General features: G+C 44.3%; 1 protein-coding gene and 1 long non-coding RNA gene across 2 annotated transcripts in view; one reads left to right on the top strand and one right to left on the bottom strand.

The window, feature by feature from the left end:
* The window catches only part of FBN1 (fibrillin 1), a 239,305-nt gene extending 232,913 nt beyond the window's left edge, over positions 1-6,392 (bottom strand). Inside the window, exon 1 of the mRNA XM_010998625.3 lies at positions 6,160-6,392. Within this exon, the coding sequence (XP_010996927.2) occupies positions 6,160-6,323 (164 nt within the window). The 5' untranslated portion in view covers positions 6,324-6,392. The remainder of the gene's footprint in view (positions 1-6,159) is intronic.
* A 105-nt stretch (positions 6,393-6,497) lies between these two features.
* LOC105104852 (uncharacterized) lies at positions 6,498-15,865 on the top strand. The gene is made up of 3 exons (XR_004137179.2): positions 6,498-6,624; positions 14,808-14,935; positions 15,316-15,865. It is a non-coding gene; the product is annotated as an uncharacterized LOC105104852 (long non-coding RNA).
* The last annotated feature ends 2,805 nt before the right edge of the window (positions 15,866-18,670 follow it).

Here is an 18,670-nt window from a genome sequence, read left to right as displayed (position 1 = left end):
AGATTTCCCAACTCTTTTACTAGTTTATGTCCCCTGAAGAAATAACTGAAATTACTGAAAAACGGCATCCCTCAGTTTCCTCCTCTGTTAAACGGGCAAGTAGGTTCAATCTTCCTCCTGAAGGAGTTGTGTGTTCAATGAATTGATGTACAGTGCAACAGTGAGTGATATACTACAGCTGCTATTTTTTTTACCATTATTGCTGTAATTTAATGTAAAAACTACACTACATTAATGGCTCTGAGCTTACAGGCAACCAAGATGAAAAAAATGAAAACAAAGAATTAACTCACCATACTGATAAAAACTCAAGACACAAACCTGTTATCCCTGGAAAGAGAAACATTGCTTGCAACTCTAGTCCGAGAGAAACTTCCCACGTGGGACGTGAGAGCAACAGATCCTGAACGACATCAGGAGGCACATGTCCAGCTCAGAACCGTAGGCAGTGCAGGAGGAGGGTGCCTGTGAGGGTCACCTCCCACCTCGATGGAAGTGTCATACTAAAACACACGTGCTAGCCAAAGATCCCGCAGCTCTGACAGTCTACACGTCCTTCTGTGTCTCACGAGTGTCTTAGCAGAAATACCAGAGAAAATTTTTTGTTTGACAAAATATTGCCATGTTATTAACTCTACCTGGGATTTGTGAACTAGCACAAAGGAATATTAGGAATTTTAAGTGGAATTTTACCAATGTCTGAGCCCTGCATTTTTGTCCAGAGGAATGGAAACCAAAACCAGAACGAAAATTAATGGAGAAAGAAAATTTAATATTAAGAATTTGTCTTTAAAACTTAACCTTTCCGTACCTCAGCTCTCACAACGGCAAAAGGAAGCTAATAAAAGGACCCACCCCGTAGAGATGTTACAAGCATCAAATGAGCTATCATATGTAAAACACTGACAGCGGTGCCGGGCACATCAACGTCATCTAAACGTCACCTACCACTGCTACAAATGTTATTATTTGTTTTTACTTAATCCAAGACCCCATGCCTTCTCCTGTCTTTCTGTTGCCTTCTGGTTCCTGTAAATACACCTGATTCTCCTAACCAAATACTAAGCCCCTCCAGGCTGTGGGCGATAAGTCTCTGGCATTCCATAAAGCTAAATTCAAGTTAGCATTCATCAAGGCTCCTTGAATTAACAAACTCTTTGAATCCCATCTTAGACAAGTTAGTATTAAAATGTTGATGAGAGGATTCTTGCCTTTGATCATTTTACATTGTAATGGGAAAATCAAGCTCAACAAACTTGAAATAGTAAACTCTCATACGCCTGCCATATAACCCAGGCCCGATATATCACTGATTACAGTTTTCTTTAAAAATTTCAGGGAAAATAATTCCAAGTTTCTAGCAGAGGCCTATCTGTTGGATTAGTTGGGTCTACAGACAAAGAAGTGGTTGATACAGTTCATTTCTATTTCAAGAAAATAAAATTAAAATTGTATTTTCACTTCGAATATTAAGGCCAAAATTCACAAATTGGTGAGGCTTGTTGCTTGGTTTATTGTAGGAAAAGCAAACAAACTATGTGCAAATATCCTAATAATTTGTCCAGTATTTTGCTTGATTAGAGTCAGTGGCATAATATTATAATCTTTTTAAGTATCTTATGTAAGATACTTAAGGTATCATATAAGATGACATATAAGATGACAAAGGAATATTTCACTATTTTTTTTAAATTCCAAATAGGCTTACCTGAATGTCTATAGTTCCATTGCCAACAGCCCTAACTCATTTCACTGTAAGCGGATGTGTGTTTTAATTAATTTGTGATACCAACAACTTACTTATTTTTGTAAATAATTTCTATGGTCTTAAATGTTACAAAATGAGTCAAATAAATATTTTGTCCCCATCTTCTTGTTTAAAATGTGGAATTGCTGAAAATTTCTATTTAAGAATCTCTCCTTTTTTTTTTTAACGGTGTTGCAATATTTCAGCTTAATCTATTCAATAAATAAAAGGACAAACCATACCACTTGCAGGAGTTTTCCCCCATATTTAATTATTAGCCTATCTGACTTCGGATGAAGTCTTAAAAGTTCTCTTTATGAAGTAAAATGGATTTCATGAAGTCCACAGAACTTTTTCTATGTTCCCTGTTAAAGCTCCTTACTTTAATAACAGACTCCTGTGTAATTAATCCCTCAGAGTTCGCCGTCACATAATCTATCCTGTGTATGAACTGTTCCATGGGTATTTTTCTGGTAACAAGACCCCTGGAAAAAAATAAACAAATAAACAAAGACCAAAAGGAATCACGTACAAGGGGACAAATTGTGTGAAGTACAACCAGTCTCATACACTCATAAACCAGCCCACAAGGACAGAAGTTCTCAATCCATCTTATCAGAGATTTGGGAAAGGGGGGTTTCACTCTAAAGAATTTTTCCCTTTGACAGGAAACTGTAACATTTCCCTTTTGGGGAGCTAAAGCAATAAGGCAAACATAAATAAATGGTGCATAACTACTGCTATTCAAGTAGCGTTACGTGTTTTTTTTTAATTGGATTTTCTCCCGTACTTTTCACCTAATCACGGAAGTTAAGAGGTTAGCTGAGAAAAATTCTTGTGAACTGAAATTTAAACAATAAAACTAGGATTTTATTATTTCTCATAAAGTTGTTTCACACATGTCAAGCAATGCCTAGGCAGACCAAAACTGCTATACATTTATTATTTTAAAACTTTTTTGAAACTTGCAAAGGTCTCATTTTAAAATAGAGAGACACGCAATTTTTGCAGAGTGAATGGGGACCACACTCATTCCATTAAAAAAAAAAAAAGGATTTCCTGTAAAAACAGAAATTGGCGATTTACTCTAAGAAAACACAGCGAGAGCTGGGAAGAAACTTGAGGATGCTTAAATTTCCACTGTGGAACAACTTCTGCTGCCCAGTGGGAAGGAAAAAAAAAAGAAAAAAAAAAAAAAAACCACCTGCAACAGGATGGGAGGAAAGAAGACAAGCTAGGACTACACACCCAGAGAGGGAAAAACTATGCTGGTCCCTGGTCTGCAAAGCAAAGCTGCTGACAGGAAAGAATACATATCCCAAGAAGCAAAGCCTGTAAGTCACCTGTCACATCAGAGAAAGACAAGAAGGCAGTAATTTGTGGGAGAGCCCAGACCAATGCCCAGCAGACACTGATGAGTTTAAAGCACCTTTTAACTAGAGGAAATATTAGTGAGGTGCTGAAAGTTGCTGCCACCAACTGGGCATCAGGCAGACTTAGGGGTTACAAATCACTTTCACTTCATAAACTGTGCATTTCCATCAAAACAGTAAACAGGTTGTACCGTCGTCAGAGAGGTTAGTTTTGAGGCTGGTAATATTTTAACGAGCAAAAATAGCCATTTTAAGCAATAACTGGAAAAATGGAACACACGACTGCTCTTTCTGATGAGTTACACAGCCCAACGTGGGTGAAAGACTTATTCATGTGAGACTGTAATAGCAATAAGCAGAGAGAATACATTTCCAATGCTAGCCAAGTTTAAAGTCAGAATTGGTATTTGTATAAAATCTATGGGAAAACCTTCGACCCAGCAATTCTTCTTTCCTTTATTGTTATACTACATACATGTTTTCACAGGAACACAAGCAGCCATGTAGAAGAATGCTGGTAGTAGCAACAAAAGGAAATATAATCTATGGAGCCATCATCAGTGAGTTGTTCCAGTCACATTATGGATTCTATATGCTGAGAGAGTGGCATATAGACGAGGTAGATCTATGTGAGTTAGTAGGTGGATGCACTAAAGATACACAAAAGTAAGCAAGGTTCAGAACAGTCTTGTGCTCTATCCCATGTATTAAAAAGGACACCTACACGTCTGCGTGTGTGTATATATATACACACATATACATTATGTATATATTTGTATATGTATACACATTAATATGTATATATATGCCTATAATATTTCTAGAGAAATTTGTAAGAAAATAAGTCTCTGAGAGGTAGGAGGGATCTACTTTGAACTGTCTATTCTTTTAAATGACTACTTTTACACCAAATATATATATATATATATATATGTATATATGTGTATATATATATACATGCAATATATGTAACATTATAGATAACATAACTATAAAAATAAAAACCTCTATATTATAAAGGTTTATTATTATGATATGTTACACTACAAAGGTTAATTACAATTATAATTTTTTTTAAACTTTTCTTACACATGCAAAATCTTACACATAGTCTTATGAGAATTAGGAACACTCATAATTACTGTTCTATTAATATCATCTTTTGGGGAAGGTTTTATGAATAGCTTGCAATAGGGGAACATCCGCGTTAGTGACCGAATACTATGAGGAACACAGAGCGGTGTTTCTTCATAATCTTAAAGAAAAATAAAACCCTCCAAAAAGCAGTGCTGGTGTGAGTAAAAGCATGGACATCCTGTTACGCTACAAAGTAAGGCTGAGTTTCTGTTTTCACACTGAGTTTGTGCCTGCCGAGGAAACATGCTGGTTGGTGATGGCACACAGAGAAGAAGTAAATGTGGGGCCAGGCCTAATGTCTCCCTGTGGACCTCCATCCACAGAATTAAACCCCTACCTCTGCTCTCTCCATAGGAGCAATGCCATCGAGCTAGGCTATTCAGGTAATATATATAGCAGAGATATATTTTTTGAAGAAAAAATTCTAGACTAAATCAAATCCTTTTGAGAACGGGTGAAAATTTGAGTTTCCATCTACTGAACTTGCCACGGGCCTTGCACATAGGGGAAGAAATGCCTGCGGCCTGATCAGTATCAGGCTTAACATGATAAGCAAATTTCCTTTCTAACACTGTTGGAATCCTGGATTTATTTTCTACAAAGGCCAAGATGGAACTAAATTAATCATAACTATTTCCTAGGGTCAGAAAATCATGCAGATTTCACCACAGCCTAAGTGTTTGGCTCTGACAATCGTGTTGTCCCAGATCGAGACCAGGACTCAAAAACTGGTCCGTTCAGTTTACGGTACTTTTTTCTTCCTGTACCTGGCCCCTACAAACACAAATTTCACTACGTATATATAATTAAAACAGCCCTTAACAAAAAAGAATATGTGGAACGTTCAGCCACGTATCCAAGTGGTACCATCACTTGTTCACTCAGGGTCATATAATCCAACTATAAACCTAATCAAAAGAGCAACAATCAGAATCATAAGAAGTTAATAGCAACTTCTGTGTATTTACTATCTGGATTCATTACAGGCTCCTCCAAGCAGACAAAATGGGTCATTCACAACCCATCCCGCTGCTCCTATGGAGGCCTGAATTTAAACACTCTCAGAAAGAAATACTTCTCTTTCAACCTGAACAATTTTAAGGGAAGTGTACTCCCAACCTGCTTCAATTCAGGAAACTGACAATTCTTATACCGTCAACTTGCTTAATTTAAATAATTCCTGCTGAAACATCTTCTGTACTAAGGGCATAGGAAGTTGGTGAAATGCTCAATTGCATGTGCGTAACACATACACAACAGGTTAAAAACACTCATTCAAGGCCGGCCACAGCAGCACTACTGCCCAGGTGAAATAAAGAGGTTCCTACAACGCCGAAACAAGTTCTCAGAAACACTAGACCGCTCGGCTTCCAGTGTAGACATCTGAAGGGAAAACTCAGTCCCTAACTTGAATAAGCATGACTTAAGAGGAGAACCAACCATTAACTGTGTGTCTTCTCTGACCTTGGAATCCCTTCCTTTCCTTGCTCCCTTACACACAGAGCATCTACAAAGATGCCCACAGGGCAAGTACTTTCCCTAAACACAACCGGAATTGGTGGGAAGGGAAAGGACGGGCTGCTCCTCTTCTCAGTTGCAGCTCCTCCCCTTCTTCCTCAAGAACCCTCTCGCCTCCCAAATTCTGCCTCGACAATGGCCCAAGATTCCTTTTAGCCATGACCTCTCCTCTGGGGCAGAAATCCTTAAAGGGAAGAAGCGATGTGGTTTAGCCTCGAACTCGGCGAGGACTGGGTAACCCTTGCATCTCTAAGGTGCCCCCAGGAGGTCTTGTCAACGATCCTTCTACCGTCGAGAATCAACTCTATCAGTACCTCTGGATCTTGATACTCGGGAGAAGAGGGAGGGGACACCCACACCAAAGGAGCTGGCCCGTTCCATTACCCTTTAAGCGCGTCGTGTCCTCCGCCGCCTCTTCTCTTGGCCCGGCTGGCTCTGGTTTCCTTCACGTTCCCAGCCTCCAAATTGGCGTCCGCCCCATGGCTCGTGTAAGACGCTAAGAGCACGGTAAATCCCAGGGCGACCTCCAGCAGCCCCCCTCGCCGCATGATGCCGAGCGGCCGCCGGCTCCCGCCGCCTCTCACCGCGCCCCGGGCTCAGTCCGCGGCCGCCGCTGCGCCCTTAAGCGCGCCGCGCCGCCGGGGTCCTGCTCTCCCGCCGCCCGTCCCCCGGGCCGGGCTCCTCCCGCCTTCTCCAGGCGCTGCTCCCACTTCAGGCGGCCCCTGCCAGCTGCAACAGACAAATCGCCGAGGCGGGGGAGACATTCAGGGAATCGGGATGCTGAAGCCTCGGGGTCCCCATTCCCGAGCCCAACCCGCGCGCCGCCTGCGCGTGGCGCAGTTACTTTGGGTAAGTGAAGACCGTTTGATCCACAGCTGGCTGAAAAGCCCAGGCCCCCGGCGGCAGCGGCTCCAGCCAACCCCTCGGCCTCCCGGGCGCCGCCTGAAAAGAGCGCCTTAAAGTCCCCATGTCCCGAGCGGTTTTAAACCCCAGGGCGAGCTCGCTGGGTTTATTTTTTACTGGCACGAATTGCGCACGATGCGCGCTCTGACGCCCCAGCTCCCCAGCCTGTCCTCTCCGCCAAGCCGCGGGGCTGGAAGCCCGCCGCGCCGTCCCGGGCCGGCTCCGGGCGCTGCCACCGCCCCCGGAGCATCTGACGCCGAGCCCGGCACCAGGAGCCCCAGGCCAGGAAGCTGTCAGGCAGGGGAGGGCCAGCACCAGCTGTGGACGTTCCGGGACAGCCCCTCACCCCAGTCCCTGTCCCTGCCCCTGCCCTCCGCGCGGCGCAAACGCAAAAGCCTCCGTGGCTGGAGCTCCAGCCCCGGTGGCCGCCCGACCCCTGTCGGGACCCCGGCTGCACCCACTGGAGAAGCGGCGGTTCTGACTCCGAGGCGGCGGTGGCTGTTCCTCGGTCCTGGCCGCGGCAGCTGCTGCCCCGCTCCGCCCGCAGCTGTCCCAGCTGTGGCCGCCTGTCCGCCTGTGGCACCCACAGTCTCTGCCGCTGCTCCCGCGGCCCCCTCCTTTCCCCACCTCTTCAAGTATCGTCTGCGCAGCGGTTTCTCGCGAGAGAAATACTTTTTTTAAAAAAAGAAAGAAAAAGAAAATGACACCCCCTCCTAAATCCCCCTCATCACCACCCCACCCCTCGGCCCCATCCATCCTCCCTTTCCACTCCCCTTTGCCAGCCACCGCCTCGGCGCGGGGGCCTCCCTCGCTCGCAGAATTAGCGCAGTGGGAGGAGGAGGAGGTGATCGGGTCCTGCCGGCCTGGGATTTTGCACTTGAGGGTGAGGAGTTGAGGGAGTGGGAAGAAGTGGAGTAGCGGTTTCGCCCGCTCTGCGGCTGGGAGGTCTAGACCCAAGATTAGCCTCTTGTGATTTGGGAAGCCCGGAGGGCGAGGAAAGCTGTGCCACCTGCACCAAGAACGCGCGCTGGAGACGGCGGCCCCGGAGGCCCCAGCGGCCCGGGCGAGAGGAGACGCATTCGGGTTGCCCACGCCTCCCCCGACGCCGGCGCCTCACCGCGCGTCTCGGGCCGGGCACGGGGCAGAGACCAAAAGCCTGGAGGCCGCCGGGGCAGGGCGCGTCGCGCGGCTGCGGCAGCGGCCGGGGCTGATGTGCGGGCGGGGGAGGGGCTCCGCCGCTGCCCCTGGCGTGGAGAGCACACTCGAGGCGCCGCTCTTCTGAGCCTCAATTCAAGCCACCCAGGCTGAACCCAAGATGCTCCGAGGATCTGGGTGGGATTCTGCGACTCAGAGGCCTGTGAATGTTGGAACCTGGGATTTGGGATGGAGGCGGGGAAGGGACGGTCCTCCTTCCCAGTCCATAGCTAAGATTGGGCTTCTCCTGGACGATCCTATTTCACCTTCCCAAGCCCAAACATTCATATTTTCTCTCCCTCTCTCTTCCACTCTCCTCCCTCCCTCCCTCTCCCTTCTTTATAAAATACCTTGTTGAGTATTGTGCCTATAGACAAGCAGGGCACAGAGACTCCGGAAATATAGTATTTATGATATCCTTATATGGATAAGGCCCTGTGTTGCCTGTACCCTACAGTGGTTTAGGAAGGCAGGAAATTGCACTCCCGGTCCTGGCCACTGGAACTAGAGACCCCCAGAAAATCCTCGTGTAGTAGCCACCAATTGTCAAGCAACAAATAAGAGCTCAGCACAAACAGGAATCCTGTAGAAGGGGGTTTTCCTAATTTGCAATTGTTTGTGCCTAGATAATAGGGTACAGGGACCTAAGCAAGTTCTTTACTTTCTTTCCAGTTGCAAGATGGGAATAATAATGTTGACCACACAGGGTTTTAATGGTGATGATAAGCCAAATGAACTGCTGTGCTCTAAGATGAAAACTGAAACTATCAAAAATATGAGCCTAATGTTCATAGCTCTGTAAGTGTGTGGTCTAGTATGAGCTCTCACCTGCATAAATTCTTCTAGCAGATTCATGAATTGGAGCCTTGATCAGACACCCATGGTTGAGTAAAGGAGATCCTTTGTTCGAGATGCACTTACTGAACACCAATTGTGTACCGGCTGGTGCATGTTGAATCACTCTTCTGGGTGAGTGAGGCAGAAATGTTTCTCCCCTCGCCTAGTAGGCAGACTACCAGACCTGAAAGGCAGACTTGAAACAAATGATGAACCAACTTTTAAATGCCCAGAGGGAGAAATCCTGGTTGCTTGCTTCAAGGATATATAACAGGGGTGCTTGACCAAGGTTGGGGCTGATCAGGTAAGGCTTTCCTGAGGAAGCGATACTGAAGTCCAGACGCAGACTTTACCAAGGGTAGTGGTTCTCAACCCTGGCTATACAGTAGTATGACTTGGGAACTTAACACAAACCTGACACCAGAACCCAACCCCCAGAGGTTCTGATTTAAATGGTCTGGAGTGAAGCCTTGACAGAGGCATTTTTAGAAGCTCCCCAGGTAGGGAGAGGTAAGGTACATGTTCAGACTGGGAAAAGAGTCCTGAGCAGAGGGACCATGGTTCAGGAGAAGCAGGGCTGTTGGAGACCCACGAAGGCCTCGTCCTGCCCACCAGTTTTCAGGACTGTTCTGCACCCTCTGGGGAATCTGGAAATTGCCTCTTTCTCTACACTCCAACAGCACATGAGACACTGTACTCTTGCTTAGAATCTTCCACTCACTGACATGTTGGACAGCAGCAATGGAACAAAAGCACTTTTCTAAGGCCTTTGCCCACGAAGCAGAGTGGAAACTTGAAGCCCTGCAAGTCCCCCATTTCAGCATTTCTGAACATTTCTATTACCTCGTACCCCAACCCTAATCTGCCTTCCAGGGTTTCACCTCTAAAGGAGAGATTTACATTAAATGCATAGGTCTGGCCTTGGTCCTTTCTTCCTTCTCTTTTATCCTTCCCCTTCCTCCAATAGAGGAAAGACTTTCTAGTTCCTCTTCATATTGGGTGGGAGCTCTAAGCCACATACTCCCCTCTTTGGGCAGTAAGTCTCACGGCTTAACCATAGTGTTGGAAGGAGAAGGGGAAAAACCTAATTTCTGAAACAGAAATGCACTTTTAAATATGTAAGCAATACGGCCATTATCTAAGCAATCAACATATATTAGAGCAGTGTGCTACCAGTAACAAAATTCAGTAGCAATAAAGAAAATTACGTCTTTGCAATAAGATTTTCTTGATGCCAGGTGATTCAGAAGCCACTTGTTTTTAAATTTATCACACTTTGCAAAATAAGTCCTTGGGGCTAGAATTCCTTTATTTCTCCTCATTTCAAAAAACTCTACCCATCCTAAGAGAATCTGCTCAAATTCCTCCTTGTTCCTGAGGAGTTTTTCTCATGTCATCTCCCTTTTGTTCAGACTTCATTGCACTTACTACCTGAATCATTCATTTAGTAATTTGTTAATTGTAGTACGTCATTGTGTCTACTGTGTGCCAAGCACCATTCTGGGCACTGACAATTGGGACATTTATCATACTGTTATGGTGAACTATATATATATTTTTAATCGTTGTACTTATTCTCCCTAGGTGGGTTATGGATCCTTAAGGCCAAGTTTGCATTCCTTATTCAAGGAAATGTGTACAGTGTCCTGAAAACTGTTACAAAAAAACAACCAGTTTGTTGGCTGTTTTTGATCAGTTGGCATCTTCTCATATTTTTGCTTCAACGCCATTCTCTTCACTTTCTAGCTCGTGAATAAATACACGTTGTCAGTAGGGTTTTCTATCTACAACAAGAAAACTAACTCTGGACAATTTAAGCAAAATAAAAAAAATTGCTTGAAGTATTATCAAGTTACAAGATGGCTCACTGACCCTGACTTTGGAATCATTCATAATACAACCAGCTACCTCATCAAACTGAACTGAGTGAGTGCTGTAGAGTTTTGCAGTTACAAAGGACAACACGTATACGATGCTACCAGGAACCATCCATATGCATAGCAGCAAAACAATGCTTTCCCATACATAATCTCATTTAGCCCTCACCACCACCTTATGGGAGATTGAAAAATATGGCTCAATATTTATTATCATCTTTCACCAAGAAGTGGAGTCTCTCTCCCAACTCTTTGAATCTGAGCTGGTCTTGTGACCTCCTCTGACCAATGGCAATAGGGTGGAAGTGACACTGTGACTTCCAAGGCTAGGCCTTAAGAGATCTTGCAGTGTCCTCCCTCACCCTCTTAGATGTTGCCCTGAAATGGCCATGGCCTGAAGAAGTCCAGGATGAAAAAGTATGTCTTAGCTAATTTGAGACCCTCACCAAGCCACCAACTAAATGTAGCCATACGTGTGAGCCCAGCAGATCAGCAGAAAAATTGCCCAGGGAATCCACAGAATAAATACACAGTATCATGGTAGTTTTAAGCTACTTAATTATTAGGGTACACAGGAATAGATAACTAATACAAACATCAGAGGGAAAATAGTTGTCTCAATTTTATAGACAAATAAACTCACATTCAGAAACATTGAGAAACTCTCTTAAGTTCACAGAACTAGAACTAGAGTTGGGGATGGATTCAAAACCATGCCTTAGACAACAAGTTAAAGGTACTTTTCATTTCCTCACGCTGTCTCGTCCATCTGCCACAAAAATCTTGCTCAAGATCTTGGTCGGCTGTAGGCTAGAGCCACTCCCTGTATCCATAACACTTCCCTGCTATGCTAAGGTTTCATCTCTGGAGCTTCACTGCAATTTGAATCTGCATTTCACTGTATTTGAGAGCTCCATTTATTCCATGCTGCAGTCGCTGAGCTAGTCCAGAAACAACGGGGTCATGAGAACTGCTGTAGTCAACTTCCCTGCTTCTCTGCCTCAGTTTCTAGCCCCCAGTCACATCCCCATCACACAGAACACAATCCTCTGTACAAAACAGGCGCTCAATGAATATCTGTTGAATGAACAGATGAATGCATTAACTTCCTTTCAAGATGATGATAATCATGGCAACTTTAAAACCTCACCCCATTCTTCCTTATCACTCTGTGTGTTAAGGAAAGGCCTAAACCTCTCCAGCCCGTGATGGAGCCCAGGTATGTCACATCTCCTGGCTGTGTTTCCATGTCCATCACTCCCTCTTGGGATGTGACATGAATGAATGGGTCTTGGCTTTGAAAAAGAACTGAAGGTAGAATTAAGATGCCTGCTTGCTTGCAGAATACCTTCCTATATGTCCTCTTCCCCCCTTTAAAAAAAGTATTATTTAGTTTATTTATTCACTTAACTATTTTAATAGAGCCAAGCACTATGTGCCAGACATAATGTCAGAAGCTGAGGATTCAACTGTGAGGAGATGCCATTTCTGCCTGGAAGAATCACAAGGTCTAGGGCTTTGGAAGAGGGCCTTTCAGTGGCAACTATCATTTATTAAGCCTTGGTCATGCAGGTACTCTGTTAAGTAGCAGGTTAGTAATTTCCCCCCACTTAATCTTTTAGAGAGATTAAGGTTTAAGGGAGAATGGCTTAAAATGACACAAACAGATATTTCTTAGGGAAAATTTGTACATATCTGTGGCTGTATACTGAGGATCCTAAGAAATTCCCACTTCAATGTAAAATTCTGGTTTTGTGATGGGAAAGGTGAAAAACAGAGGGGAAAAAACAGGTAAAAAATTTTACATGCTAGAGAAGGAATCAGATTTTTTTTCATTTTAATTAAATCACTATGTTGTACACCTGAAACTAAGCTAATTTGCAAATCAACTATACTTCAATAAAAATAAATTTTTAAAAAGAATTTTTTTCAGCTTAATCATTTTTAGATTAATTGTAGAAATATTTTAGCTACTCAAAGAAAAGTGTTGGTTTTTTTTTAAACTATTTTCCCATAATCCTACTACCCTAACACAACGATTTGTATTTTTTCAGTTCCCCTCGAGTCTTTGACCATATGGTATATTTTAGATAGCATAACCAAGGTATGTATATAGTTTCATGTTCTGCTGAACCGGGAGGAGAATTCGTTCAGTGTTTAACCTTTGCACTTTGCAGATGGGGTCCCTGGGTGAGGTCTGCCCAGCTGTACTCTGGCAGAAAGCATGTACAAGTGTTCAATTATGTTATTGAAATAACTTTCATTACCTCAATCCCCCAAAGCAAACAGTTCCTCTCCACCCAAAACAAAAGCCCTGGTTCCCAGACTTCATTTCGTTTGTGTTTTCCATGAGTTCTATGACCCACCCTGGTATTCCCTTTTTTTTGTCTACCAGACATAACAGATACCAGCCCAACAGCAGAGAGGAATAAAGAAAAGGCCTGGACAGCAAGAAAGGACATAACATTGTATCCATCACAAATTAAAAACACATTCTCTCTCAGCTCCATTCAGCAGGATTTACCAAACACCAGCTCTGTGCTCCAGGCCATGGTAGACCCAGCAGAAGCGACCAGAAAGTGTCAAAACTGTGTCCTCCCAGGAGGGCAACACCCCCTCTCAGGAGGAAAGGAACTGAGTGCCTGTAGCAGAGCTCAGCAAACTTCTTATAAAGTGAGATACTGAATATTTTAGGCTTGGTGGGCCGAGAGGCAAAAGAAAGCCAATTTCCACCAGCATTTTAGTGACCAAAATAAAACATTTATGGACATTGAATTTCAATTTAATATAATTTTCACAGGTAACAAGATGCTAGTCTTCTTTTGAGTGTTTTCAACAACTTAAAAATACAGTAACCATTCTTAGCCTGCAGGTCATATAAAAACAGACAGTGGGAGCAGATTTGCCCCCCACCCCCTGCCACGGTTTGTCAAACCCTGATGAATAAGATAAAAAGCAAGCCCAGAAAATGGCTCCCGGCCATTAATCTCCATAACAAGTGGCATCAAGACAGGAGTCCAGGGAGGGGGTGGGGTGGGGTGGTCCAGTCAGGAAGCCTTAATGGAAGAAATGGGATTTGAGCAGAGCCTTGAAGGGAGGGTAGGATTTAGCTGCTTAGAACAGTCTGGGGAGAGGATTCCAGGCAGAAGCAGTGAGCATGAGGCAAAGTCACAGAGGGAGGAAAGATCATGGGCCAAAGGTGACCTATGCGGTGTTTCCCCATCCTTCACTGTGACACACTTCTAGCTCTCCAGGGCTTCAGTGACACGCCCTGGGCTGCCTGTTTATGAAGGGGAGGCATATCGTGGGCCTGTGGGAGGAGGCCTTTAAACAACTACAATTAATCATACGGTATGAATATTTATAATCTTCCTCACCCAGGACTTGGAAACCCTGAGATCCATCGGAACTCTAGTTCGAAACTGATGGAGAACAAACTGGGCTATTTTTCTTCATCAGGAGACTTTCCAGGTTTCAATTAGTCACCTACTTTATGGAATTTTTGTGGGGAATGAGCCTTTTCTCAGAATCTTAATACTATTCTAATCATACCAGGAAGTGCCACATGCCCTAACCCAGATTTTTCATGGCCAATCTAAAAGCTTTAACCACATTAGGAGTGACAAGTCGCTTTGGTTAGTGACATCATTTTCTACATGTTTTTGTTTTTACTTTCAATCTGAAGTTTCTCTGAGAAGTTAACAATTAGTGGATACTAGCAATGAGTGGATACCTTAAAAAAAAAAATGTTCTTCTTGGCTGGCTTTATCTATTCCCATGATTTCACCTCCTGCTCATAAAAAGCTTCTCACTCCCAGATCTGTATCTCCAGCCCAGATAGCTCCCAGGAGATCCGCATTCAGATGTCCATGTTCCTGCTGGGTATCCCCACCTAGTCCTCCCTGAGGCGTGGCTGGCAGCCTCCAAGACGGCCCCCAATGCTCCCCACCTCTTGAACTCCCACCCTTGGGTAATCCCCTCCCCTTGAGTGCGGGCTGGACCCAGTGAGTGGCGGGGGTGAGGGGATGTCATTTCCCATATTAAATTACAAGAAGACTCTGGATTCTGTCTCGTGTGCCCTTTCTGGCGCTCTCCTTGCTCATGCTGCTGGAAGCCTGCCGCCGTGCTCTGAGCTGCCCTAGGAGAGGCCCCGTGGCAAGGACCCGAGGGAGGCCTCAGGCCAACACCCTTGGATGAACTGAATTCTGCTAACACCCACAGGAGTGAGCTTGGAAGTCTTCAGCTGAGACCACAACGCCAGCCAACACCTTGACAGCAGCTGGAAGAGCCACTGAGCCTGGGGCACCCAGCTAAGCAGTGCCCAACTGGTGACCCACAGAAACTACGAGGTAATAAAAGTGTGGTGTTTTAAAGCCACTACATTTTGAGGTAATTTGTTCCACAGAAATAGATAACTAACATATCAGGAAACTCCCTAAACCTGCTCCTTCCTCTAAATTCTCTATTTTAATTGCCGGGGCCACCCTGCATCCCTTTACCTATGGGTCCTCCTTTCATGTTTCTTACATCTATGAAAGCTCACATGCTGTTGTATTTTCGAATCCCAATCAACGTGACTTAGGAGGCTTAAAATTTGCTTCCTGTGAGTTCCATCTGGAAACCAAAGTCATTTGTGCAACATAACAGGCTGCAGCTTGAACTTTCTCAGTTTCTGCCTGACTCTGCGAGCAGTGATATTAATGACCTCATGTTGGATATCTTTCCACAGATAATAAGCCCCTAGGAAGTATCCAGAGTGACAGGACGGGAGAAGGGAGAGTCTGGGAAATGCTGGGAAACTACGCCTGTGGCTTGAAAACCCACCACACTTGACGTGGAGTGGAACAAGCCTGGGATCCGGAGGCAGGGATGCGGGTCTGGACTCTGCTACTCGTCGGCTGCGCCCTCAGCAAGTCATGTTATTTCTCCAAGAGTCACTTCCCTCTATCAAGAGCATGAGGGGGCTAGACTTCAGCGGGAAACCGTGCCACGAGTGGGCTGCTTCGGGATGAACCACGGAGCTCACTGCTCTTCACATTCCTGCCCCTAACACTCACCCCAGGCCGGGGCAGGAGGCCAGAGGTGGGGCCTTGGAATCTGTATTTCTAAAGTGACCGGCTCCCGGAGGTCCATCCAGGAATGGGAATCCTGAACTACATCCTCTCAAAGGATATTTCCATTTTCATACTGTAATTATCAAGACGTTTCCATTTTTGCCTATTCTACTTTGCATGTACATTATAAAAACATACAAAAAAAATTACAATTCTAAAGGATGATTTCGTGTGCGTGAGTATGTGTGTGTGTTTTCAGTTTATTTGCTTCCCAAACCCTAATGTACCTTTTTGCATAGTCACTGGGACCTGTGCACCTCCCCGGGAGACTTACTTGGAATTGGAATTAGGCGAAGAGGGGCACAAAAGTCCAGGATTATCAAAGACAGACAAACAGCCCGGTTAGCAAGTAGGATTCTTATATTCACGGTACTGCTGGGCATTGTCCGAGATACTGAAAAGTCAAAGATATTGCTCCAAGAGAATTTAGAGACAAGGAGAGAACGTGTGTGTGCACAGTTAGCCCTTCGTGTCCTCACCTGAAAGCCTGTCCCAACACAGTGTCACACTGTATTAGTCTGTTCATGCTGCCATGACAAAACACCACAGACAGGGGGGCTTATGCAACAGACAATACTTCCCACAGTTCCAGAAGCTGGAAATCCAAGATCAAAGCGCTGGCCAATGCAGTTCCTGGTAAGGGCCATGTTCCTGCTTGGCCAATGATGGTCTTTTCTCTCAGTCTTCACATGACAGCAAGCAATCTCTCGCTCTTCCTTTTCTTATAAAGCCACTAATCCCATCATGCGTACCCTACCCTCATGAGCTCATCAGACTCAAATTACTTCCCAAAGACCCCATCTCTAAATAATCACATTAGGGATTAGGGCGTCAACATATGAATTGGAGCAGGATGCATTCAGTCCATAGCACAGAAATAGAATCTGACTTCATGAGAAAACATCTGACACACTAGTCAGTTAAAAAATAAGGTAAGTCTTTACTGAAGGTGTCATGAAGAGGTATAAAGGGAATTTTGTTCCACGTTGTACACAGCAAGACTTCCTCTACTGCAGAAATTCTCCCTCGAAATCTATTTCACTCTTGCCAAATCTCCCAGATCAACTACTGGACCTGTTTTTACCCTGGTTCTCTTCCTCTCCTCCCCTACCCCTTCTCCTAGGATTCTGCAGCCTCCCCTCGCAACCACAGCCCTTGGGGAGGCAGAGTTTTCCCCCCCTTTCTCGGCTTCTCCCATGTGTTCCACAGAAGAAAAGAATCAGCCTGGGATCCACCTTCAGTTGGAGGGAGACCCAGAGTCACTGCTATGTCTAATATTATATGTTTAACCCTCTACACTAAGAAAATGGAACCCACAAAATTAAGCAATATATGCTTAAATACTAAGTAGACAGCAAACTGGAGTTCTAGGTGTTCTGACGAGAGACAGTAGAGCCAGAAAGGTCATGGCAAAAAGAGATTAGCCAAGCGCTGAAAATTGGAAAAATCTTTTACAGGCAAATTGTGCAGCCCTCCTCTCCTATGGGGTGGGGGATTCTTGTACAGGGGAAGGCCAAAGACAAAATAGGGAAGCATATGACCTGTTTAGAAGGTGGACAAAACCAGGTGGGCTGTATAAAGGGGAAGGAGAGTGAAAGAGAAGATTAGAAAATGTGTTGGGGCCAGAAGATAGAGGACTGTAGGGAAACACCCCTCATGAAAGAACTTAGAGCACGGGGGTGCCATGATTTAGGAAATTAATTTTTTTGTCACCATGCTAGAAAGACTGAAGAACAGAAATCTTTAAGAAAGCAGCTCAGGAGACTAATGCAGCCTCTGGGCCTTGGTGATGAGGGTGTGCTCCAGGGATGTGGCAGCACCCATGACACCGAATAGAAAAATTACTGTGTGATTTCATTGTAGGACCATCGCAGCTGGGTAAACGATTGGATATGAGAGGTGATGATGAGGGAAAACCAGGGATGACACTGAGACTTGAAGCTGGATGGACGGGGGATGAAGAGACTTGAGAGGTGGAGGAGGAGAGAGATTGGGAATGCAGAAGGGAGAAGATGGTGAGTTTGATTCTTGTTACATGTCGCAATTCTGAAGGCAGCTCAACCAAGGTAGAGTAGCCAGTAGGCAAAGCAGATGCAGAGGGCTGCTTTGGAGAGATTTGGGAGTTAGATTTGTGAGCATCTGGAAGAAATTATATTCACCAGCTAAATTAAAATTACGTTTTCCTAAAGTTTAGAGTTTTGATTCCTAATAAGCCTACAAATGGATCTGGAAAGGATAACCCTCTTGTTAACCAGTATGTGTTTTCTGAGTTTCAGATACATTCCTAGAAAGAGACTCTGAAGGCAAGCAGGGTGAGAATTTTGAGTAATTAAAGAGGAAAGTTGGGACACTGGAAATGGACTATAGCCCTACACACCTCCATTTGGAACGGTAGTTGGAGTTTTGGGAGATGGTTAACAAACTACACTCATGTATCTCATTCACTTCTGGATGGATAATATATAAATATTATAATCACATGTGAATACTCAAATGATATCAATTCAAGAAAGCTTTACAAAAATGTGTTTTATTCTTTTAGGAGAAGAGCATTCCTTGTTCAAAATCTTTCTACAATATGCAACAACAAATTTACGTTTTCAGAATTATATTTGCAGCTCTGGACTTCAGATTTGAAAGGACATTAGAATTAACGTCTTGGTCAGAAACCTAGAAGTATATTCCTGCTGCTGATTTTAAACCAAAATGCTTTCACCTGATGCTCCAAGCCAATAACCTCCAACTTTATACCACCACTGTCTCCCTTTATTAATTTTTCACCAGGGACCCATGCTTTGAAAAATTTTATTCTGTATTTACTGGGTAAAATTAAATATCCATTTCCATTAGTCTAGATGCCAATCAGCACAAGCTAACTGTGACCACCTGCATTACAAAGAAAAGCTACCCGCTAGTTGGGCAGACTCACTGTTTCTAGGATAGACATTTCTAACTTCCAAGGCCCTGGGG

Source organism: Camelus dromedarius, chromosome 5 (assembly GCF_036321535.1).
Source record: "Camelus dromedarius isolate mCamDro1 chromosome 5, mCamDro1.pat, whole genome shotgun sequence".
In the NCBI taxonomy this organism is placed as follows: domain Eukaryota; kingdom Metazoa; phylum Chordata; class Mammalia; order Artiodactyla; family Camelidae; genus Camelus; species Camelus dromedarius.
The sequence above is the reverse complement of the archived record's forward strand: the minus strand, read 5'-3'. Positions and strand labels throughout refer to the sequence as shown.